The sequence below is a fragment of the Dermacentor albipictus genome, chromosome 5 (genome assembly GCF_038994185.2).
Source record: "Dermacentor albipictus isolate Rhodes 1998 colony chromosome 5, USDA_Dalb.pri_finalv2, whole genome shotgun sequence".
NCBI lineage: Eukaryota > Metazoa > Arthropoda > Arachnida > Ixodida > Ixodidae > Dermacentor > Dermacentor albipictus.
The window spans coordinates 146,774,792-146,799,654 of record NC_091825.1 but is presented as its reverse complement, the minus strand read 5'-3'; the positions used below and the strand labels follow the sequence as shown (position 1 = coordinate 146,799,654).

Genomic DNA, 24,863 nt, shown 5'->3' with positions numbered 1-24,863 from the left:
GTTCGCAACAGATATCGTCGGGACGCACTTCCAGGAACCAAAAAAAAAAAAATTATGGGGTTTTACGCGCCAAAACCACTTTCTGATTATGAGGCACGCCGTAGTGGAGGACTCCGGAAATATCGACCACATGGGGTTCTTTAACGTGCACCTAAATCTAAGTACACGGGTGTTTTCGCATTTCGCCCCCATCGAAATGCGGCCGCCGTGGCCGGGATTCGATCCCGCGACCTCGTGCTCAGCAGCCTAACACCATAGCCACTGAGCAACCACGGCGGGTACCCCAGGAACCAAGGCTTTGCGGTTGTGCTCACGCCAGTCAGTGCTTAAAGGCACTCATTCTGACGTTCTTTTCTAGCAGAAAAAGTAGTAAAATAAAAAAGAAGGAAAGTAAGGCGCATACCAGGAACAGCCCCCAACCTAACTAATGAATTCACATCTTTAACAACAACCAGTGAGAAGGTGAAATGTACATTTGCCAAATTTCTCTACAGCGGCTTTTTATCTGACTCCTCACGTCGTGGCAAATACGAGATAAACTTCTGTTGTACTACGTGTGTGCTTCACCCTTGTCACGGCGTCAGAGGAAAAGACTGACAACGGTCGGCATAAATGTTGTCACTTCTATGGATGTTTTGTGCCCAGTTAGATAATCACAAATTAATTTTTTGGGGGGTGGGGGGTGGGGGGGGGGAGCATTGTAGCCTTCGTTGCATTTGCGCTATAAAAACACGCATAGCTAACGATTCATTCCTTTTTTTTCTTTTTTGTTACTTCCAGCATCATCCCTTCGGGGTACGCCAATGCGACATTGCATTGTTCTCCTTTTTTCTGCCTTTTTGACACGGGTGGGGGAACAGTGTATTGTTGTCAAGACAACTCTTGCGGAACGATTTCACAAGCAGTTTTGGCACAACGCTGTGGGGCAACAAATAACTGCTCTTTTTTTCTATCTCTCTTTCTTTTCCGACTCCATGCCGCTAGCGTACAGTACTTCTTGGCCGCTGATGACCATCCTTTCCTGGAACGTTGCGTTGACTCTTACGTAAGCCCAGAGCATGGCGGTAAAGATAATGGCATTCATAGCTGTGCTTCCTGTTCAGTAACGAAATTGCTCCTTTTGCAGCCTTAACTGTGTGACGGAAAAGCTGTTACCAGCTTGCGCTCATTCTGGACTTCAATAATAAACGTGGTGCTGCGACTTGCTCCATAAGCGCCCGAATTAGTCCATTAGTGGGCGAAAAATAAAAGACTAAATACTTGTGCAATAGACGCACAGAAGAGCAACGTATACAAAACCAACATCACGTGTGTGCTTTATCTTCACTATCGTCTGGTTTGCATCGTTTATTATATCTGTTCCTTGCTTTGCAATCGTGCGCTCAAAAAACGAATCAGTTCTCAAAGCTCCAATAGCAGTGGTCGAACAGGGGGTGTAGTTTTCAAAACTCCAATAGCAATAGTCGAATAAGGCGTATTCTTGACGAAGACTGGTCCTCATGTCGAAACGCTGGCTCCACCCTGAGACATTCCTTGTTTGAACGCGGCTGTTCACTTCAAGTTTTCATCTTTCTTGATTCTCAGTGTTCGGCGTTTTTTGCTGAAGCATGGATAGTTAAATGGGCACTTTAAAATGATACAGGTTTATTTTCGTATACGTTATATATTGTGACACGCTGACGAGGAAGGCGTTTTAAGCTTGGTCCGAAGAAGACGACGCTCTGGACGCTCATCGAAGAAAGAAATCCAATCCAATCCTCACCGACCCAAGCCGCTACCTTCTTTCTAAAGTTGTCGACACTCTAGACTCGTGCGCGACTAAACACAAAATTGCTACTGCTTACCATCTACAAACCAGCGTTTTAACCGAACGTCTGAACCGAACGCTTACTGACGTGCTGTTCATATATGTCATCGCTGACCATCGTGATTGGGACGTTGCATTGCCGTTCGTTACTTCCACCTATATTTCGTCTCGCCATGTTATCGCAGGCTCCTCTTCATTCTTCCTCTCGTTTGGCCGCGACCCTTCTCTACCTTTCGACACCGTTCTGCTTGCTAGTATAAGTTTCACATCCGAGTACGCCCATGAAGCTATACTCGAAGCACAAGAAGCTCACCATATATCCCGACGCCGACTTTTGCAGTCGCAGGAAAATCGGCTCTTATATGACGCCCGCCATTGAAGTGTTCATTACAGATCGGGCGCCCTGGTTCTCCTTTGGTCACCGTCGCGACGCGTTGGCCTCTCGGAGAAGTTACTTTCACGCTACTCTGGCCATACCGTGTCTTGTGTCAAGTAACTGACGTCACGTACGAAATCGCCGCTCTTGACCCAACCGTGGCTCAGCATCGCTCCAACGTGATCCACGTCGCGCGTCTTAAGTCGTATCACTCGACCACCTCCTAACCAGCACCGGGCCAGTGCTTCAGCCCCCGGGTGTCATGTGACACGCTGACGGCGTTTTTAGCTGACGGCTGAAGGCGTTTTAATCTTGGTCCGATGAAGACGACGCTCTGGACATTGCGCGCTGTCTACCATCTTGTAAGATGCTACAGTTATTGTAAATATCCTGTAAATATATTTCTGACTTCTTTTTATACCCCCGTAACAATATTATCAATCATGTTATGCTTAAGCCTTTGTCACGTATCTTGACGTCCGATGCTTGCTCGCAGCTTAAACGCAGGCTGTACTACGCTAAGCATACGATAACAAAATAATAAATACCACTGAAACTTACGCTCACAAGACTGATGCACTGTTGTCCACAGTACCATAGCGCATGATATATTGCAGATAGATACCCTTTACATGTCACTAACTAATAACGGAAGAGATTTTTGTGGAAATTCGGAGAGAAGATGATGTTCTGGCAGCAAATCATCAATGCGCCCGACCATTATGACTTAGCGTGCGCTAACAAAGTCTTCCAAGAAACCAGCCTTCAACTAAGCAAGCTTGTGTAGCTCTCAGGGCCCGGAGTGCTGTGTACAGAATGGCGTAATCAACTCGACGAAAAGGATTTGGCTCCCACTGTGCGATCCGTTCGTTAGAATCTTTTTGTCCCACGGCTTAATTCCTGCTCGGCGGAGCGCAGTTTCTGAAGGCCATGATGCGTCACCCAAAGAAAGAACAGCACGAAAGATACATCCTGCCTCAAAATAATCCATGTTAACGTATGCAAATCCATCTCATCAAGGCTTCTTAACAGCTACAACTGTACGAAGTTTTCCAGCTGACTATCTTCACCTTTTACTACTCTCAGCAGACAGAGCGCTTAATTGTAATTGTGCGCCGACCTAAAATCGGCGCACAATGCACACAAGAGAGGCCGGAAGAGACAAAATTAAGTGCCAATAGCGATATCTCCAACTTGACGCGTTGAACAACTCTCTTTTAAAATTCTTATCAGTGTTAAAGAAGACGTTGGTGTTTCCTAGACGGCATCGGCTGCTCCCTTCTTTCAATTATTACGCTCAAAAATGTATGAAACAAACAATTGAGAGAATACTATAATGACAACCGTTCTAAAGTTAACATACTCACATACACAGCAAAAATACGCAAGAACAGATGTTCATGAGCAATGCACAAAATTCGAATGTTCATGTTGAAGTGTAAATTACATCCCTCGTTTTGTGGCAGACGACGCAGCACATGCGAATAGGCTGACAAGAGTAACGGGAGAACGGTAACAAAAGGGATTAAGAAACAGGATTATGGGCTAAACGGAAGCGTTGGCTAAACTGCTTTTTTTCCCTTTTACATAACCTTTACCTTACTTTATTTTTAAATTGCACTTTGTTCGAGATCGGCCCATGTTTTTAGATGGCGCTATCTCCGGGATCGACCCACACTTTTCGTTGAGTAACGCTATCTCCGGGATCGGCCCACACTTTTCGTTGAGTAAAGCCGCAGTTCCGACTTCGATTTTAGGGCATGCGCTGTCTGAATGAGCGCATCATTCTTTCATTTCGCCATTATTATTCATGCTTTTTTTCCTCAATACGCATTATTACCACTCCCTACATAGCTATACACTAACTAGGTGTCCTTAACTGACGTCTTTTTTGGTGTCCTAGGTGCGCTAAAGTGCCTCAAATAGTCCAATTTATTAGACGAAAGTCGTTAGGTACACAAATCCCCAAAACCTCAAATCGATCTGAACTCGCTCAAGAAGACTGTCTTCAATACGTCTAACGCACGCGCGGTGCCTTCTTCGCTGCCGACAATGATGATCTTGTCGTTAAAACCCACAGGACACGTTCAGTGGCGGTATGCACATTTGTGTACATGTCTTGTTTGTGCCAGTGCTGTGGCCAGGAGTGGGAAGGATAAGTAATTATAAAGGCTTTTAACTTTGTGAACACGGGTTATGTGCAAGCGTATGGGTGTTCTTCCAAAGTTTTTAGGATATGCTGTCTTACCTGGTGCACCCGCATTGTCGCAAGCATCCTACTACGTTCTTCGAGAGTCTCCTGAGCCTGCCTAGCCCGCGCCTTTTGACGGTTAGTTCAGCTCGCGCCCGGCGCTTGGGGATGACTTCGGGTCCGATCGACTTGCGCTCGGCCTGCCACCGCTTGTGTTCCTGCTCCGTCCTTCTTGGTCGGTGCTCGGCCCCTCGATCGGCAGATGAACCCGGTACTTCCACAGCGCACACAGAGCCCGTAGCAACTGCCAGAGGAGGTGAACCCAGCGCGCCTCCGACTCCTCTCCTCCTCCGCAACGCTTCGTCTCCTTGCTCCTCAGCTGCGCTCACCTCCGTACCTTCACTGCCGCGCGCTCCTCCTCTTCACTCCCATGCGCCATCCACCTCCGGCCCCCCGCTTCCCTTTCCCAACTCGGCGGCCTCCGACTTAGCCTCGCCGATTTCACAGACGGGGCATGTACGCTTGCGATTAAAAATAGCGCAGGTCCAACGGCGGCGTCGGAAACTTGAAAACTCAAAGCTTTTTAGGCATAGCACAGACGTTGTTTCCTGACCCTGATGCCTGACGTTGTTCGCCGCATAGCGTTGACTTAATATTTCGTCTTTCCGCTTCTTCGCTGGTCTGCCTATACCTCTAGGGAGGTTTCGCCCCGCCTCCACTCTGTATTATGCCCCAAAATTTCCATGTGAGCGCGTTCTTTGGCGAAAGCCTGCTGACGTTCTCGCGGGCCGCGAGCCTTAACGAAAGTTAATAAATATCTCTATCGTATATGCGCGCATGCGTGTTCTTGTAAGTGTTTGTGTCGGCGTGTGTGTGCGTGCCTGCGTGCGTGCATGTGTGTGTGTTCGTTCCTGTTTGCGCGTCTGTGTGCGAGCATGGGGGGAGGGGGGGTGGGGGTGCGTGTGTGAATCTTTGTGTGTGTGGAGGGGAATGGTGTGTCTGTGTATGTGTGCGGTTGCGTGTGCGCTTGCACGTGCGCGTGCGTGCGTGTGGACGTGCCTGTGGGCACGGTCGTGAGGGCGTGCTCAAGAAAATAGGAACGGTTCTCAACAGAAAGTTACTGAAGCCATCCGATTTTTATCCTTACATCGTCACGTAATTCCCTTAAAACGGCATTAACAAAGACGGCATCGAGAGCAAAAGGAGTGTGGCTTTCTCTATAAATTTGACAAAAAAGCTCAGCACGCAATCCTTCCCCAGCGCGAGACCGCGTAGACGCTTCGCGAAGCGCTGGCCTTGCGGCACCGAGGTCGTCTTTGACGGATGAGAAAACGTCGGGCGGCCAGATCTCTCTGGAGAGATTCCCTCGCGAATTCTCCTCATTCTTCCTTCAAAACACCACGTGGTGCCTGCTCGTCGATCAATGCTGCGCTGCTCGAGGTGTTCTCAGCGCATCTTTTCCTTTGTGCGTCTGAACTCGGTGTCTCAGCCTTGAATGCAACGCTGGAACGTATTTTTGCCTGACAGACGAATGTGTATGCGGCGTTGTCAAGTTATGACTTCTGGAACTCGACTTTTCTTCCTTTATTCCACTTACTTATTTCTTTGCATTTTTCTGTGTTTCTATTTCCACAGCTTATCTTCTCAGCGCGCGGCGCGACACGACAATTTATTTCTTGTCAGAAAATAACCGTGGGGGAATCATATAAAAAAGAAGGTTCATTCGGCCATACAATTGTTTCTTACATTATTTATTAGCATAACACTCGTTTAACATTCTATTGCTTTTAAGCTCTTTTGTCCATCGCGCTCTTTAATTTCCTGTTCTTCTTCTGTCAGTGCCATCAATGTAGGTGGCTAAAGAGATGCGTCTCAGGACTACCGTTATGCGATTTCTTTCTTAACGCCTACTGTTATCGTATCGGCGTGGTGGTCGGTGCAATGTGCCACTTCTGCGATTGCGACGATACCGTAGTAGATATCCTCACTTACTGCCATTCTTTTGATCATGGAAAACGCAATTTGCATGCCGTTTTTAAACGAAGTGCGCGAAAGAGAGCTCACAGAAAAAAACAAACAATTTAGAACTATGGACTCTACCGTCTTCCCTACTGAAAAACACCTCAGAATATGCTGCACTTTTTTTAATTACGACTGAGATCTGCGACCACCTTCGATTGCGAAGTGAACGCTGCTGTGTGTGTGCGCGCGCATCACTTAATATTCCTGTATGTCTAGCTGTCCTTGTTTATTTCCTCGTCTCTTCTCTCTCTCACGCTGCAGGATAGCAGACAGGGTGCAACCTCGTAAAACGTCCTCGACTTTCCTTGTGTTTCTCGTTGTCTTTTGCTCAACACACGCAATGCTGATGTCACGATCAGCTCACGAATCAGAGATGCAGTTATCGTATTGCAAGTGGGGCCACTTATCTGAAGGCTACACCGTCAGCGCAACGTGACCGAGCAAAAGTACAGCACATATTATACTGCATACGCGCCTGGTGGTATGACACTAAGTGTCGATTCAGCCGCTTCATTTCTCTGTGTATAAAGAATCCCTTTGTTAAGACAGGACACTACGGCTTAAGTGCGTAAACTGGGCACCATATGCCTTCATTTGGCGCAAAGAACGCGCGCTGCTGGAAGCATGTTCTCATGCAATACTTCAAGAGAGAACGAGCTCGGCGCCTGACGTTGCAAGCACGTTGGCTTGCCGCTCCTTTTTACTGAAGCTATTTATTTATTTATGTTCTGCATTGCGCCACGCCATTCTTTGCGAAAGAACCATCTTAAGAACTGTTTTTAACGTACGCAGTGATAACGGTGTAAGAACAGTTAAGGTGCTCACGCTCTCCGCTCGCGATGGCGTGTGAGCGCGCCCGAGTTAGACAGATAGACTTTCGACATTCACTTGACTGATTTCTCTTTCCTTTTTGTGCGTGTTTTTTTTTTTCTTGGCTGCACAGTGGGTTCAAAATTAGGCTTTACGGTTTTCTTAAAGTTAGGCACTGGGAGGCATGCGAGGACCATCTGTGCAAGTAAGTTATGTGGCCAGGGGTACACAAAGCGAGAGGATAATTATCGCTGTCAGCAGCCCAAATGCATAAAATTGAATTATTAACTTTTTGTTGACTGCAGTAATTGGGTATGTTTGTATTGAAAAGTTAGAGGCAGTCGTGTTTCTACACAGTGTCAGTTGGAAAAATTCTTCTAGCGTAGCTGTGCTCCGAGATATCCAATTCCAAATTTTAATTGTCGTTCGCATGATTATGCATGCAAGAGAGTGATGATCGGCGTAAATCTCCTCCCTGATGTGACGCGGCTGTTAAGTGCTTTAGGCTTCACTCCATGCCCGCCTTCTAAAGCAATACCTTGGCATATTCTACGTAGGTTGATTGCAAGTCAACGAGGGCATCTTCGCAGGCTCATAACGACCGCAGTGCGGGGATTACCGAGCACGAAATGGGGCGCGTATGCGTGAAGGCAGTCACCTCTCCTCGGACGAGGCTTAACGATCTCCGACAGGCGGCTTTGCGCTTGGCGTCGCCAACGATGTGACGCTTTCAACTACAACGCGAGCGTTTCCTTTGGCTTAGCGTTTTTACCCGTGAGCTTTATCGCGCTGCCGGCGAGAATTTGTACTGGACACAGATCCTCCACAAAGTTTGGTGGCGATCCGAACAAACGAGAGCACACGACGCTTTCTGTAGTGCTCTGTGTTGTCGCTCATTTGTCTGTCTATTTTTATTTTTATTGCTACCTAAAATACCATTGACAGACCAACTAGCTCTAAATATCCCCTTTGGCGAACTGCGTGAGGACGGGACAAGAAAGGAAACAAGCTAGTTGGCTTGTTGACGGGACAACTTCTTGCACCGTCCTCGCACAGTTCACCCAAAGGTTAATGTGCATCAACCAGCCCTGTTAAAAACCATTCTTCTTTTTGACAAATTAGGTCTAGCTGATTATTTACAGTGAGTAATAGCAAGGACAGCGCGCTACGGCGCAATTTATAGCGTACTAACGAGAATAAAAGCGCACTAAGGCGCGATGAGAAACAAGGCAAGTGAAAGGCCTTCCTAGCAAACTCCATTATATGAGTTAGTTTGTTATCAAAGTATAATTGTTTTCTGGTAGGTTTTGACAAGCTTGCTTTCTTATGAGAAATTGTGACGAAATCGCGATCCACCTCGGCAAGACGTCTCTTCGCTCTGTATTGACATAGCTCTTGGTGACGTCTTTTCTTCTCTGGTCCATAAATTTATCTTCAGTGCTTAAGCGCCTAAACGAGCTCTTTTTTTGGCAACAGATCCTACACCTCGGAGCAAACGTAAAACTGTAACGCCGTTGGAAACGGCACAGGTCAGGTTAAAACCGACACGAACAGGACAAGTTCCCAAATGTGGCGGCACGGTAGGGCCTCTAAAGCCTCCTACTACAGAAGGATTTGTGTCTTTCTTAAGGTGTTGTTTAGATATGTTTGAACAGCTCTAACGGTTTTTCCTAAAGCTGTGCAATCGATCTAATTCAGGCTCTTAAAATCCTAGACTAGTAGACAAACTTGAGACCAATGTAGATTTGCGCTGTTTACCCAACTTGTCTCCGCTTCGACACCGCTCTGTATAAACAGCATAGCGACAACTGGTTCGTCGAAGACTAGGCTATTTCTATCGATGCTATGAAAATTCCAGAAGCCAAAAGATGAGAGAGGGGAGAACTTTCTTGCGTGCTTCTATAGACGCAGCAAATAGACGAATACGTTTAAGGCGTTCTAAAAAAAACGATATTTATGGAATTGTTGAAAATAATACAAAACAATTTGGATACACTGGAAATGTAAGTAATGTATAATGGCGATCAAACATCTGAGAGCAGGGCTCGCGTTTCCGGAAGACTCTGTAAAAGCAAAACGTAGTGATAGCGTTCTTTCTTGTGGTCTGTGGTACTTTGCGCGTTGAAGCTGAAAGGGAAAAAAATGTATAAGGATGAAAAACGGTTGCACTTCAGCGCGTATTGACGAACAGCGACGCATTAGCTGGCAAAGTATAATGCGCGATATGGCTTACACTGTTTCACGATTTAGTGTCTTAAAGGATGACAACATTCCACTCGCCATTTGAGCCTGTTACGCACTACTACTTTGTAATGCGATAACGTTATGGCGGTCCTCACTCATCTCGGTGGTATCACATTCCTCTGAGGAAAGAATATAGGCCGATCCCAAAGGCAGCGCACTCTAGCACAGCGTCTTAAAGCGCCAAACTAGCACGTGACACGTGCGCCTGACGTTTCAAAGAGCTACATTGGCATGCGTGCGATCATGGCCTAATGGCTAGGGCATTGAGCCGCTGTGCTGGAAGGTAGCTGGTGGTTCGATCAGACCATCGGTCATGAATTTCTTTATCGTATCAGGTGGACTTCACCCATTTTGTATCTATCTACATGACAGCGCCCGCGAGCGGCCTCACGGTGAACGTAATTGCAAGTTTGTAAGAGATACGAGGCATCAGAAAGTGCCACTTAAAAAAAATATGGGAATGCGCAAGGTAACGGGTGACCTTGAACATGCTGCAGCTGGGATATGTACGAGCAGATGGACTAATATGAAGTGCAGGGAATGAAGAAGTTGTAGGACGAATGTAGCACGTGCATTGACTTCTTGTACGGGGTGCGGGGAATAGCGTGGCAGTTACAGCTCCCTAACTCATTTTTCTTTTTCCGCGAAAGGCTCAATACTTATCAGCACCCCTCACTTTATTAACAATCTTTTGTATCCCTTTAAACGAGGTTAATCACGAGGTTTCTACATTAAGCTTCATTTGTGAGCCGGCACTCGTCCTGTCGCTTCTCTCGTCTTCGTCCCTTTTTCTCGCTCTTAACATTCATTATTAAGGGTAAACTATAATGGTCCCCAAGCAGATTGCTTAATCAGGCCTGCGAAACTAGAAAAAAAGAAACGCTAAGTAAGACTGGTGAAGGGAAATGAGTGCGGCCAAACGGAGGGCATGAGGAGGAGGGGTGGAGGGGGGGGGGGGATGGAGTGCGAGTGACACAGTGAAGTACAAGTACCGGCGGCATTTTCGGCGAAATGGCGCGCTGTGCTTCCTGGGTAGGAACTCTGGACACCCAGATGGGGCTGTGGTAAGACACTGGATGAAAATAACTCGAGCGGCTGGGAAACGAGCGATGTGCATGTTGCCGTGGTATCTTGTTACGTTTACTAAGACCCGAAGCACAACAAAGAGCTCGAGTGCCTTACTTACGGCCAGAATTGAGAAATAGGAACAAAAAGGGAAGCGCAGCTGCTGCTAGGAAGATGCCGAAAAAGAAAATTCTCCGGGGTCCCTACCACTTGGCGAAAGGGAAAAAAAGAAAGGAAGATTTGCTGTTTCGCCGGTTGCGAAGTAAATAGAAATTGCCAATGGAGCCGGGCCGTTTCAAGGATGTTGCAGCTTGCTCCTTTCTCACGTGCCTTCGTTCGCACTCGCTCTCTCCTATACTTTCCTTGATCGGCAGCATTGTTATTACTCTCTTCCCTTGGCAACGCTGCAGTATCGATCCCGAAAATTTACTGCCACTTCTTGGCGCGTCACTTTCCTCGTGTAAGCTGCTCCGTCACTGTGTGCCTTCGTTTTCGATCGCGAATCCTCGATCCGCAGATAAAGTGGTTCTGGCTTTGAAATTGAGTTGCGCGTGGGCTTGAGAAGAGACCAAACGCTGATTGAAATTTTTGATCTCGACATTCTGCTCCATATTTCTCGCGTTCGTAAATTTTAATTCTGGAGAAAGGGCAGAGAATGTTGATGGCGGTCGCAGCGCGCATTTATCACTTGTGAAGTCCATGAAATGTGAAAACTGGAGAACTGCGTCATCCTGAGAAAACTCGTAGAAAAAGTGCACTCTTGATCAGTATCTTGTAAGCCACGGCGCTAGGGACAGTATCGATTGCAGGGCTCTGATTAGGACTGCTGCAGCACGGTTGGTGCAGCTAAGGTCAGAGGTGTGAAGTCCCTGGTATCATCTGCAAGTTATAAATTTCTACAGGGGTCTCAGAATGCTGCCCAACAGCAAGTCCGGTAATGCGTGTAGTGGGTGTGAAGGCTTCGAGGATAACCGAACGTCACTACTCTACGCTATAGTCAGAGATCGCATTGCGAATATTGAACGACGAGGTGTGGCTAGTGCAGGTGACAACTAACTGTTCAAAATTGTCCTAATAGTACGTGTAGTTTGCCTCAACGTGACGATGTTTTCCTGTTCGATGGCTACACTATCCCTCACTATACTATATATATATATATATATATATATATATTTTCCCACTGTGACACTTCTAATTCCAACGCATTGAATATGAACTGACGGCTTCGCACATCCATCGCACAACCTTATGAAGGTTGTGCGATGGATGTGGGATCGTTCCCCAACTGTAGCAAGCTGTTTTTTCATCCACTTTCATTTCCAATAATTTATCGTCTCTTTATTTCATTTATTAAGCCCAAATAATTTCCCCTATGTTATCCTTGGTGCAAGTGTGTGTTGGCTTCTTATGATATGCCTAATAAAAATCGGACACCTCGGTTAACCCACTTTCTTGTCGTTTATAACAATATCCTGGCTTTTCTCGCAAGCAAAGTGTCGGAACAATTCATCTTAGTAGTTAGCCACAAGACTAACGTGGAGCGTACAAAGAGAGAAGAGATTGCAAAGGGAAAGCAAACCAACAATATCAGCGACCTATTTCGAGTCACATCACAACTTCTGCAAGACAATAGCAGGGCTTTAGCTTAGCGTAAGTCACCGCATGCACTTACTTCATTTTCTGAAGCTGACTAAACCCGGAAACCACGTCGTGTTATTTGAACAAAAAATCATGTATGGTCTTTTAGTCGCACGTGCCGATGCCTCTGTCGGCACGAGAAGTTCTGCTCAGGCTTTCTCGTATTGGCAGTGCCGCTCCCCACCGGAACTTCCTGGGTGAGTAAGTGCCGGAGTTCATTGCTGTAATAAACGCAAGCATCCGCGCTCAGTCAGCTCCCCCAGCACGAGTTACTCTTCTGCGCATTTGACGCTTCCCGCTGTATGTGCTACGCGTTTGCGAGCGGCTCTGTACTGCCTCACTTCCAGCGCCAGATCTCATTTCGCGCGTCCGCTCCGGCAGCTGCAGCTGTGCCTGTCCCGCTGGCTCCAGCCCCGCAATCCCGGCGCCAGAAACTCGGCTCGAGCCCGCAGCGCTGTGGAGGCGCAACAAAGCTGCTGCTGCCGTGGTCGCACGCAAAGGACAGCGTGGGAGGGAACTATAGACGGGATACAGGCAGGGCTCGTCGTGGAGGCAGCCGTGTTTCATTAGAAGAGACTTAATTGGCGAGCGCCTATTTTGGTCCCCTAGACACCGTGCCTCACGCCACAGCGTGCGTTCGGTCGCGTTGGTGCGGTGTTGTGTGGTGAGCCGGTGTCCGAGGTATTGGCCACCACTTTCTTGAACCCGGTGCCGGCGCAGTCGAAGCAATTTCTTCGCGCTTGATGTAGCGCGGGCGGTACTCTATAAGGCATTAAAGCGGTCAGTGATACCGTGCTCACGAGGATATGATATGTAGCGAGTCACGGTGATACGTTTGGCAGTCAGCTCTGTCGCAGTGTGAGGAGATGTCATAAATGTGATGATGCTGCGGGGAACAATCTTGATCAATTATAGGGTTTGCTGTGCAAACTGGTAATTGGCTAACTTTTCAAGCTCCTTTCGTTGCTTTCTGTGGAGGACCACTCGTTTATACCTAACTGCTTACGTTCAGGTTCGGGACTCGTGGTATTTATTACCTCGGACATAGTGAAGTTTAGCTTGTTCGTCGCATGCAACTGCGACATTTGGTAGCAACGATATTCAGCGTGTATTCGTATATATGTGTGTGCAGATCTGTGCTCCCATCTGCGTTTGGTATTATCGGTCTTCTCATGCGGAGATATTAGTGCTTGCTTTTACGCTGAGGGGGTTTCGCTAAGGTTGGTTACGTTAAGATGGTTTCTCGCTCAAAGTTTAGGTGGCTGTTCCTTCAGAAGGCAAATGTCTGGAATTTTGTAACGTGAAGCATTCCTATCCGAGTGCTGCCACTTTTTGGTGTGCCAGCCAGTATTATCGATTCCGTGGGCCGATCCCGGTGATTGCGTAGTCTAAACCAATGTGCCACAGCGGGACTGGGTATGTTCACTGGGGACATTGGGTATACGCCACTGGGTACGTGCCACTGGGTTTAGGTATGCTTTCAACCTTATATCTAGCCATTACGAACGTTCTGTCTCACTTTAAACATACGCACTACGGCCTGTGATATCTACATAACCGTTCACTACACGACAGTTACATTACTCATACAACCGTTGTCTACAAATTATGAGTGTTTGGCATTACGTGGACATCGACTACCGTTGAGTGTGCCAATTTTAGTGCGCAGAGTCGGTATCGGCGTAACTGAGTGAACGAGCACAGCGAAATGTGAAAGCGCACGCGGAGCCCAGCAGGAGATGAAATATGTGAGGAGAATAGCCGAGGAGGAGGGTATAGTGAAAGGGCCAGATGAAAAGCGTAGCGGCGGCGGTTGCTGTGAATCGCGCCCTCGCGTCACCCACGCGCTGGCTCTCGCCATCTCCAGATTAGCGAGGCGTTCGCGCCACACTTCGCTCCGTTTGCAATGTGCCGCACGAGACAGACTGCCCGCGCTGAAAACAGGAAAACACGTATACAGCTGCGCTCAAATTTGGCATTAGGGATTGCCGTAATCGTTGGTGATATTTACATCGAAGTTGTTAAGGGCTACGTTTCCCACTATCGTATCCACGTGTAGAAAACAAATCCCGAAGATAGTGCAATGCCAGGCCGACCCGCGGCAGACTTGACTTAGGCTTTAAGCACTCCCCACACGTGGGTCGATCCCGAAGATAGTGAAGTGCCGGGCCGACGCATGGCGAATGTGCTGTTCGCCATTAAGGGGTCCACATACACAGCTTCGCTGGTCATCCTTCTTCAAAGAGTATAAGGGCACCGAGTTGTTTTTTTTATTTTACAGCGAAGCTGTTGAGGGATGCTGTCCACGCTATTGTGTCCGCGTGTAGAAAAAATTCCGAAGATAGTGCAACGCCGGGCCGACCTGTGGCGGAGATGCAGTTCACCATTAAGGGGCCCGCATACACAGCTTCGCAGGTCATCCTTCTTTACAGAGAGGAAAGGCATAGAATTCTTTTTAATTTTTTTTACCTTTATAAATAAGACAGAACTTCCCCGTGACGCGTGCGATGTATGTGCTACCAATTTACATTCTGAAAACACGAGGATTTCGATATGAATAAATACATGTCGAATATGGGAGTAAAATGCCAATGGCTGTAATCTGTCACTGGAAATGTTTAAGAGAAACTTTATAACAAAACGAAAATTTGCGGACGAATAAAATGGGTTGTGGCGCTTATTGCAAGAACTCCCAAGTCATAATCGTTAGGTTACCGTGATGTTTGAAAAGGAAAGCACACAGTCAGTGCGTTAATCTCTCTGGCTAAACGTAGTAAAGTAACAAAGCCTTGAAAAGAAGCTAAACGCTACGCAACGAGCAACGGAATTGTAAATGATAGGCCTAACGTTGCAAGACGCGAATATTGCGGCGTTTATTTAACGACATGCCATTGTATATAGTAACCTAGTCGAGACTAAGCGTAAAACACGGTGTTAGCTAGGCGGCTCATACAATGCAAAATTCAGACAATCGATTGTCTTGTGAAGCGATAAATTGACTGTCAAGCAAAGAAGAACGTAGCAGTCAATGGCAGAGGGTTACATTATGAAAAATGTGAATGAAAAATTTGCAGGCACAGTATGGAGTCATCTGACACAAAGCAGTAGTAATTGAAGATCGCTGGGAGAAGCCTTCGTCTCTTCAGTACGCATAAAATAGCCAGATAACAATGGGGTTTTCCTTCAGCTCTGTCGCAGACAATGATGTGTAGATTGGCTACCGCGCCTGTTTGACACTCACTGTGCTGTTTCAAATTCTCTGTGGCTACATTGCATGGCCTAGCCTCATTTCCCTTTCTGGGTAAAGAAACTTTGCCATCGTGACACGACTCCTCTGTCGAAGCTATGTTTGGGAAGCCTAATTTGTACGAAAGACTGCGAGTTTCATTAGCGGGACTTCGCCGCGACTCCGGGTTGGATGAGGTGAGGCGAGTTCAACGCGCGTAGGACGGCATTTCATCAGGGTCGCGCTTAATTCCAGGTGACTTCCCGCGCACGCCGCTTCCGAAATTTCACCACTGCCCATTCTTCCTGGAAGGTCTGTGCCCTAATGAATTCGTGGGGTGCAAATTGTACCAAGTGTTTTTAACCATCGAATAACTCGCAACACAATGATTACTACTGTCCATGCTGATCGGTGGCCTGAACAGCGGTCTCAGATACTCTTCTCCAAAAGATAAAGGTCACCAAAAAGAAAAAAAAAGTTAACAGCTCTGTCTAAGGACGCAATCCTGCTGGGATGCCTTACGTCCACCAGTTATCCCGCAGCCTTAAGTAGGTGGCAAATAAGTATACGGTACGCTGTACGATACGCTACGGTACGGCGATGCGGTATGCTGTATACGGTACGATGTGGCTACGATTTTTCAGTGCGAATAGGTGAAGACAATAGAAGAGACAGCAGATACATTTTTTGGTCGCTTTCACGGCAGTTGATCTGCCTAACTCGTTAAAATGTGGTGCTGCACCAGAGGGCCCTCACAACTCTAAATGCACGTGTACAGGTAAACAGTATTTATTGCATCGCAATATCGGCCACAATAGCAAAGTAAATAATAAAAAAGAAATAGGTATGAAAATAAAGTTTTCGTTGAAGGTGGCAGTGATGTTCCCATGCAATGAACGGTTTGCAGCCTTCTTGACCTTCTGCTCCATTGCATACTTAGCGTCGGTTGCCAACTTGAATACCATTATAAAAAATGCTTTTACACGATAAAGCTTTGATACCTCTTGTAATGAGATACGTCATGTATATAAGGGGCAAATCGAAATCATCTTACATATGCCAGCAAGTTCTCATAATCCTGGAACTGTGGCCTCTTGCATCTGTAATGTAGAAAGCCAGAAAAGCGCTGCTGCTAGTGAATAACTGAACACACACTTCACTGCGCGTGCGCGCGTGCACGCGCGCGCGCGCATTTGTGTGTGTGTGTGTGTGTGTGTGTGTGTGTGTGTGTGTGTGTGTGTGTGTGTGTGTGTGTGTGTGTTTGTGTGTGTGTGTGTGTGTGTGTTGCAAGCGCGCGCGCGCGCTTGCAACCTTCTCTCCTTCTTCCAAACTTCATGTTCTCTTTGCTCATTCCTCAGTGAAGGGTATAGCCAACCAGGCCAGGCCTAGTTAATCTCCCTGCGTTTCTCTTGTCTCTTCTCGCTGACACGAGAGAGAGATTGTGGCTGTAGGTACCGCATTCATCGCTATATATTAGTGCATTATTCCCCATTCTGAAAGTAGCGAGAAGGCGGGGAACGGTACGACGAAGGCCCCCCCTTGGACGCCTGAATGACGGCAGTGAGCCTGATGGAGGCCAGTGCACGCGGCCGTGGCATTGCACTCGGCGGCCCTGGGCATCGATTCGACGTGGCAGGCCCCTTTAACGCGCGGCTGCGCACGCTCCTATTGCTCCTCAGTCCGCTTTCCTCGAGCCTTTGGCCGCGCGTAAATAGATCCGCCAACTAGGCTGCATCGAAATGAAAAGGGCTACAGTGTTGTGGTACCCGGCGCTGCAATCAGAGATTCAGGGACCGTGTCCACGGAGCTGTTGCCGTACGCAAACGTTTCGTGATCACCCTCACGTCACCCTATATAAAAAGCCTGAAATGACAGGCGAGCCAAATTAGGAGAGTCAAAACTAGGCACGAACTCCGACTGTTCACTTTCTAGTTCGACTTGTATCCATGCCTGGCCTTTCAGTACAATGAATTCCTCAGAACTTACTCAGCTCGTAGCCGTTCAGATGCCAGCAAGCTCAGATATGTGAAGTTGCGCATCGTAGACAACGAGTCTACTACGGAACACGCAGTGATGAAAACTTAAACGTCACTGCCATGTCCCTGATCGCTTTTGCCCGCGCGTCTGTTTGCGTCCGCTAGCATGACTTCAATGCTCCAGCGTTTCAAGTTGGACACCGCCTTAGATACAATTTATGGGAGAATGCGCTCGTACTCATTCCAGAGTCCTTACATAGGCTTTACTCACTCTTCCAGAATGAGTCTAACATCACCGAGTTCAATTTCCGAGGCGCAGGTCCGTCACGTTTTCGGCGCTGTTAAATTATGTTGCTTTAAACTGCCTAAGTGTAAAAAAAGGCGTGTTTTCAGCAGCCTTTGTAAGGCAGCACATAGAGGTTGCCTAGTAACGAAGAGGTTTTACTCATGACAGCAGCTTTGTCGAAACTGGACTCAATTTGCCGGAAGCCAGCGATCCCTTTCTAGCACTGCACCTTATAAGTTGGCCGGCGTAGCAAAGACGACGGATGAATAACAATACAAGCACTAAAGTAAAAGCGTTCAGCGGAAGACGAGGCCGTACGGCTTTGGGAGCGACGGTTTGTCTGATGGTGAGGATCCTTCTGGTGCAGATCGCATCGACGGCACTACCAATGAGCGCGATAACGAGTTGAGAAGAAAGGATCGCAGAGCGGAAAATAAGTGAGGTCAAAGCAACTTTTGCTCTCTGGTAGAAGTCGATAGACAAGAATAGACGAGAGGCGAGGGATTTGCTTCAAACACTGCTCGCGCAAAGGGCACGCCGAAGATATAGACAAGCAGAAATGACAAAGACCAACATTTGAGGAAAAAGCGAGGGCAGGAAGTAAATAAAAATGTTTCAGAATCCTCTGATTTAAACAGCCTGAAAAGTCTGCAGACGGGGCAGGCGAAAAGAAAATTAAAACAGAACACATTGCGCTAAATTGTGTTTAAATGCAAGGCAAGAATATGTATCAACGACGACTTAACAAAAAGTGATGAGGAGCAAATTTGATTTCTCTGAAGAAATAAGAAATAAAGTGGAAGACAGGCGGGAAAATGGAAAGACATTAAATTTTATTTAGGACGCCATGTGTAGTGACTAAAGTTACCTTTGAAGTAGTACAAATTCTTACGCCGTTTTTACTGCATTTTCATCAGGCAAAGCGATATACGGTACAAAGAACTAGTATTTCGTCACGCTATGTTAAACCGCCTATCGCTTTTTAAGACATGACTTAAGCGATAACAAAAAGTAGTCCTGGGACGTAACAGATTAGCTTTGTTGAGAGCGCCCGGTGTCTGTGATTCAGTACCGGAAACTTCGTTACTCTGTAACACCTTTTAATTACAGTGTCGCCTTTGGTTTTTTACGTGTTTCAGTGCCAGCTCTCTCTCGCAGCTTCCGTTTTTTTTTCACACCCAAACAATTATCTGCATCAGCAACTCAAGGTATCTGACATCCACCAGCATTCCGCCGCTCATCGTGATATGGGCAGCTGTTAATAGGCTACTGCGCTTTTACCATCTTGCCTTTTGCCGTCTACAGCCCACACTGGTCAGAGACAAATCGGCTTGTTCTTCACAATCATGTAGGCTCAACGAGAGAAGCAGACTAAGGTAAAAAAAGTTAAAAAAGTTTCTGTCCGGTTCAGATTACACGGGCTCATAAATCACTTATGTATTTCTCGAAGATTGGCTATGTCACGTGACTCTCAGTTGCAGGCGTTGATTTATTTCGCTATGTTGCTTAATAGGATGCTATGGCATATTTATTTTTCCTTTTTTCCCCAGTGCGGCGAAGTTGTAAGCTGACCGCTCCATCGTCATCGGAGAGTCGAAGTAATACATGTTGTATGTTGTAGGCACCATATTGCTGCCTCGCCAAATCAGTTGGGCAACGAATTAATGTTCGCAGTCTGACGAACGTGACAAATTGTTGCGGGTGCTTTCAACACCCGTGTAAGGTATTTGATCTTGGATTGGCTATCACTATGTGCGGTTTTCCGGCAAAGACCGAAGAGAAATTACGTGTTCTGCATCAGCGCGCGCAGGCTACGCTGCACGTTTGTCTCTCATTTCTTTCGTGTATATGCGTGTGTTTGACAAGCAATAAAGGTGCGTGAACGTGCAGATCATGCTTCTATCATGGCGCGTAACTGCTAGTGCGATGAGGTAGGCTGCTTCTGCCAGACACCGAATTGGAAGTGATAATGGCCGGGTACACTTTCTGACAAGAATAATTTGCACTGACAATGCTGCGTCGTAATAGCCACACCTCTGATCGCCGCAAAATCTAACACCTAAAATGCGGTTACTTCATTTCAGCGAAGGTGAAGTTAAGGCCACATTAGAAAATTGAACAGTGTTTTCCTGAATAGCAGCATGTGGCCACATTATAGGGCATTAGTTCACAGTGTGATAGTCTTTGCTTCCGCTTGTGCTCTTGGAGTACGGAAAAAGGAACGATAACCGGTAATGAAATGACAAGTTTTAAAAAGTTGAACTGGTAAGCCTCTAAAGCTGCCGCTTCACGCCTTAAATAATAAGCCTCTTAGAAACGACAGTAGCCAGCATTAATGCAGAGACGTTCGGTGGAGAAAGACAGATATCAGAAAAAAAGGAAAGAAAAAAAGAAGCAAGTGATATTACCTAAACTAGCGCTTGGTTGACGACCTTTGGTGGGAGGAGAGTAACAGGAGATTAGAAATAGGAGAGAGGGAGGTAAAAAGGAAGACGGCGCATAATGTGTGCACGTGCATGGACAGCGTAACGCAGTCGAATGCTTTCACGCAGTCCAGTCGTTCTCGAAATACATCGAACAGTTTCCTTCATCTTGTGGCCCAACGAGAGCGGAAATTTACTTAAAGAATTCGGGTAGTTTAACAGCTAAATGGATCTCGTTGGCTACCAAAAAGTAGCGCAAGAAACGAATTGGGAACATAACAATTTCATGAATAGACAAAATGTATTCTACATGTGCGGAAACGGGCGCAATGACGTAGCCGTACTCCGAAACCTGACAACGACACTTGCAACTTCTTGCTGGTGCTTGAGAGTGATTTGGATTTCAGGATCAAGGCTCTTTTTCAGTAAGGCGATTTTTGAGCGCATGTGAGCAGTAAGAGGCTCGAGCTCCTTTATCCTTGTTGAATCAGAGTCCACTGCGTCTCACGGAATGGGACCGCGCATGGTGCTGCCGTCTGTGGGGCTGCCTAAGAATTACTATATAAATCAAGCTTGCGCTTTTCTCGGTGGCACGGCGCCATCTCGTGGCAGCAGATGGAGTTTTCTTTAGGAGAGCGCCCTCTGTCGACTTTTCGCGAAGAAGGATACTGTCTTGCTGCAGGGTCGATCGTCGTGGTCCTTTCCATTTCCTTCCTTTCCGTCTTCATCTCGCCTCTCTCTCTATCTCCATCTCTCTTTCTCTCTCACACACACATGTACCCTCTTTCTCACACACGCATGCGCACTCCCCCCCTCTCCCTCTCTACCGTATTGTGTGCTCTTCTCCATCAGCGCTCTTTCAGTGTGGCTCGCGGTGTTTGGCTCTTTCAATAGGAAGCGGCCCCCGTCGCCTCCGTGTTTGCCCGGCGCGAAGCAAATTTAATTGAAGGGGCGCGACATTCCTGAATGCGCCGTAACTCTTTTATTTGTTTGCGCAAGTTCTTCTTGACCGCTCAACTCGCTGCTCTTCTGTGGACGGTGCTGTTTGAGTCACCCGGCACAGAACGATGGAGAACAGAAGCGGTGTTCGGGGCTGCCGAGAGAAAGTGCTATTTATTTACAATTAGGTACCCTTATTTGCGCGGAACACTGAAAAAAAAAAGTGTCAAAATTTCTGCACAAATGCCGGTTTGCTCACTTCGCCTTCGCAAAAGATTAACGCTTCAATTGTTTACCTGTAAAGCGTGCTCTTTTGCAACATCACTTTATGTGCAAGAAAGCCAACTTTAAATATGCTTCTTTTTTTTATGGTGCAACAACAGTAAAATTTGTGTTTGTTTTCATTTAGGCGCTGAAGTAGTTGCTATTTATTCAACATAAGGTAAACTGAACATTATTGTTCCCGCTAACGCTAGTACAATATGTAAAAAGTGAGCGTTTGGTTAAGTCATTAGTTCACGAGTAAGGTAGGTTCGTTTTAACTTCCTTTGACCCTATAAACAAGGAGTGATAAGCGAAGGAAATAAAAGGCAGAAGACTAGTGCAAGGGCCAAAATATACGAATGCTTCAATCATCCTCTTCTTGCCAACAATTTTGTTAAAGGAACGGATACTACCTTTTGTGACAGCCTTGCGCTCTTATTCAATATGCAAAATCAACAAAGCTAAATGCGATGTCGTTGCCTATACTATGTGTTTGCGAAACGAGCTTTTTACCTTATCCAACTTGAGAGATGGTCAATTTGTCCGCGCGCGCGTACCAGCTTAACAGTTTAAACACCAGTCTAAACACGTGCCCGTGCCATTTGAACAAGGAATTGGCTTTTCGAGTTACCACAGACTGTTGGCCAATAATGTATAAAACACATCGTTCGACATGACTGCTCGTTAGGCTAAGAAGAAGAAAGCAACAGGCCAGACCACAGCACAACACAACGTAACAGAGCAGAGGAGAAGGGAACCGAACCAAACCAAACGGAGCGCTACGCAGCGCAACGACGTATATTATCACGGGGGAAAATATTTACAGGGGATATATACAGGGTATACTAGCTAACTTTATCCAGAGTTTTAAGATATGCGAATGCTACGTAGCTCGACAAAACCAAGGTAATGTTCTCTGCCGTCGCTTAGAGATACTCAGATTATTATTTTTTTATTCTACCTAATTACAGCGAGCCCACTATGCGGCGGTGAGGCTAGGCCTCCCCGTCGCCACGTGGGAGCTGCCAGTGGTGCTGCTCTAAGTGCAGCGCTTCTCAGGACCTCATTAAACTTCTTTGTCTGTCTGTCTAATTACAAAATTAGTCCCAATTAATTAATGAACTTCTCAAATAAGATAAATTTATAAAAAGGGTCAATGAGAAAATTGTAGAGCAACATGAAAAACTCCCGATACAGCTGTCTGTTGCTCAATACGTGCTACGTAAAAGTGTTTTTCCGAGCGTGAAAAGAGCCTGCGAATACACACAGTGCCTCGAGCAGCCGCTCGTGTGGCGATTTTGCGTGCATTTGCGGCCTCCTTCATGACCATCATGACATGGTCATGACCATCATGACCATAGAAGCTACTAACAAGTGCGTCATGTGGGATGGCGTTCTAGAGATTAAACGTGAATTATTGACATTTACTCAATCGCCCGGAAACATAGAATTCGCGTGGTTCTTCGGCTTTTATATTTTTCATTCTTCCTATTCAGTTGTAGTTGAAGGACATTAATCTCTGTTGTGCGTTGTTTAAGAGCTCCTCCACCATTGGCATGTTAGATAAGCTCCCCGAAGAGTACTGGCACTTAGCGCAAACAGAAGTCAAACGTGTGCTTGGTCTGATGGAACCGGATCTAAATGCCAACAAATACGTTTATTTGCAGGTGCTGTGGGGAGAGCTGCTTCAGCTGCTACTGCTGCTATGGTACCAAGCGGTGCAAGTTGTACCAGTTACAGGACTCAGTGCTCGTGAGTGGAGTCGCTTTTTGTTCTCTCAGAAAGGGACTGCACGCTTCACAACGTTCTCTGGCGTGCTTTGCGATAGTAACTGGGGTCAAGCACGCATGTTGTTACCTTAAAACTTTTTAGCGCCCCCATTTAACCTTGTAGACCAGAACCCTTCTGGGATAAAATGGCAAAGAGCATCAAGTAAATTATTAACCAAAGTAAATAGTATTTCCTTGTAACTCCGCTCAACCATTCTTACCCGAGAAAGGAGTGTTGCTGTGTGACTTGGCGCTTAACTACGACGGTGTGGATGGTGCAAAGAATAAAATGTGTGTACGAATACTGTATCCTTCGCGCCAGCTATCCAGGTAGTGTTACCATTTTTACTTACAGTAAAACAATGGTCAGTGTGAACGTCATTAATCCTTTGTAACTCGGAAGGCACCCCTCTAGAAGTACTATTTCAGCGCGCAAATGCCCCCTATTGGTCGTTGTGAGCGAGAGAGCCTCTTCTTCGATATATCTTAACCCGTGAAAAGGGCAAAAGCGGTTCTATTTTATGTTTGCAGATTGCCGATGCGTGACGTTCGACGACATGTATGGAAAGGAGTACGGTGTGTTCACCTCTCCAAACTACCCAGTGCCGTACGAGGAGAACATCGAGTGTGTTTTGTTTCGTTTCATTGGAAATCCCGACCAGATCGTGCGCATATCATTCGAAGAGTTCGACGTGCAACGAAGCAACCTCGAGTGAGTGATTTCTGTCTGTCGTTTAGAATGTTTATCCTCTACGGGTGATAAGTGTTACCGTTCATTCATATATAACCCAGATCAGCTTAAGATTCTTTTGAAAGTACAGGAAGGTCGCCGCACTAAATTTGAGCAAATCCCCAAGAATCTTAAGTATGCTAAACAAGCAACTCTAAGGTCACAAAGCATGATTTATGGAAAAAAAAAATATCAGACGCTTACGTCGGCGGTATGGTGCGTGTTCAATACCCCTCGAAAATGTCCCGTCTTACGGTACAAGAAAGTGTTAAAAAAACTGCGTTAATACTTATTCAATCACAGCATTCATGGCATGAAAATTGGCTTTGACAGTCATTGTTGTCAATCTGGCACGGTGTAACAATGTATTGAAATGAAGTTCAAATACACCATATCCTGCCTTCTATTCTCCTGATTGCTGTGAGTGTTAGCTCAGGAAATGCTCGTGAAAAAATTTCTTAGAACTGCAATGTCCATCGCAAACGCATTTTCCTTCTAAAACACATGAAACATCTGCCAAATATAGTGGAAGATCCACTAAAATGATAACATTATTCATAACTTAAAATGTCGGCTTTACCTTATATGAAACCCGTTTCCCTCATTTGATGTTTCAATTATACACAATGCATGCTTAAAGGAAGAAAAGAAGTTTACCTTTTACCTGAGCCATTCTTCAAGACTGTCCTGATAGTCTGAGTTTTATCGAAGGCGCTTCTAGCTCTGCGGTTGCGTATATCAGACCAAATAATAATTGCAATAAACATATGGCGCCACTGCCGTTGGAAATTCCACCATCACGCCGTTTTTTTTTTCTTTTTGGCCTCTCTAATCGCATAACACGTTGCGAAATAATTCAGATCTAAAAGTGACGCTTTTCTTTGCAAACCACGCTGGGTTTCCTTACCATAACTGTGGCCTGGCTGTTCCCTTGCCGAATAGGCGAACCCAATCACAGAGAAGCATGCGCGCCGCCGCGTCGCTGGGTTCCTTGTAGCACCACCAGATGGCGCAAGCTTTCGCACATCCGGATGAGAAAAAATATTATGGAAATGTTAACGAAAATGCTCGAATGAAAAACATGTAGAGTATACCTG

General features: G+C 46.4%; 1 protein-coding gene across 3 annotated transcripts in view; it reads left to right on the top strand.

The window, feature by feature from the left end:
* LOC135906249 (suppressor of lurcher protein 1-like) overlaps nucleotides 1–24,863 on the top strand; it is a 495,728-nt gene that overhangs the window by 219,465 nt on the left and 251,400 nt on the right. For all 3 annotated transcript variants that reach the window (XM_065437549.2, XM_065437550.2, XM_065437551.1), the window contains 2 exons: nucleotides 22,935–23,019; nucleotides 23,568–23,748. In XM_065437549.2, coding sequence (XP_065293621.1) covers nucleotides 22,935–23,019; nucleotides 23,568–23,748 — 266 coding nt within the window. The remainder of the gene's footprint in view (nucleotides 1–22,934; nucleotides 23,020–23,567; nucleotides 23,749–24,863) is intronic.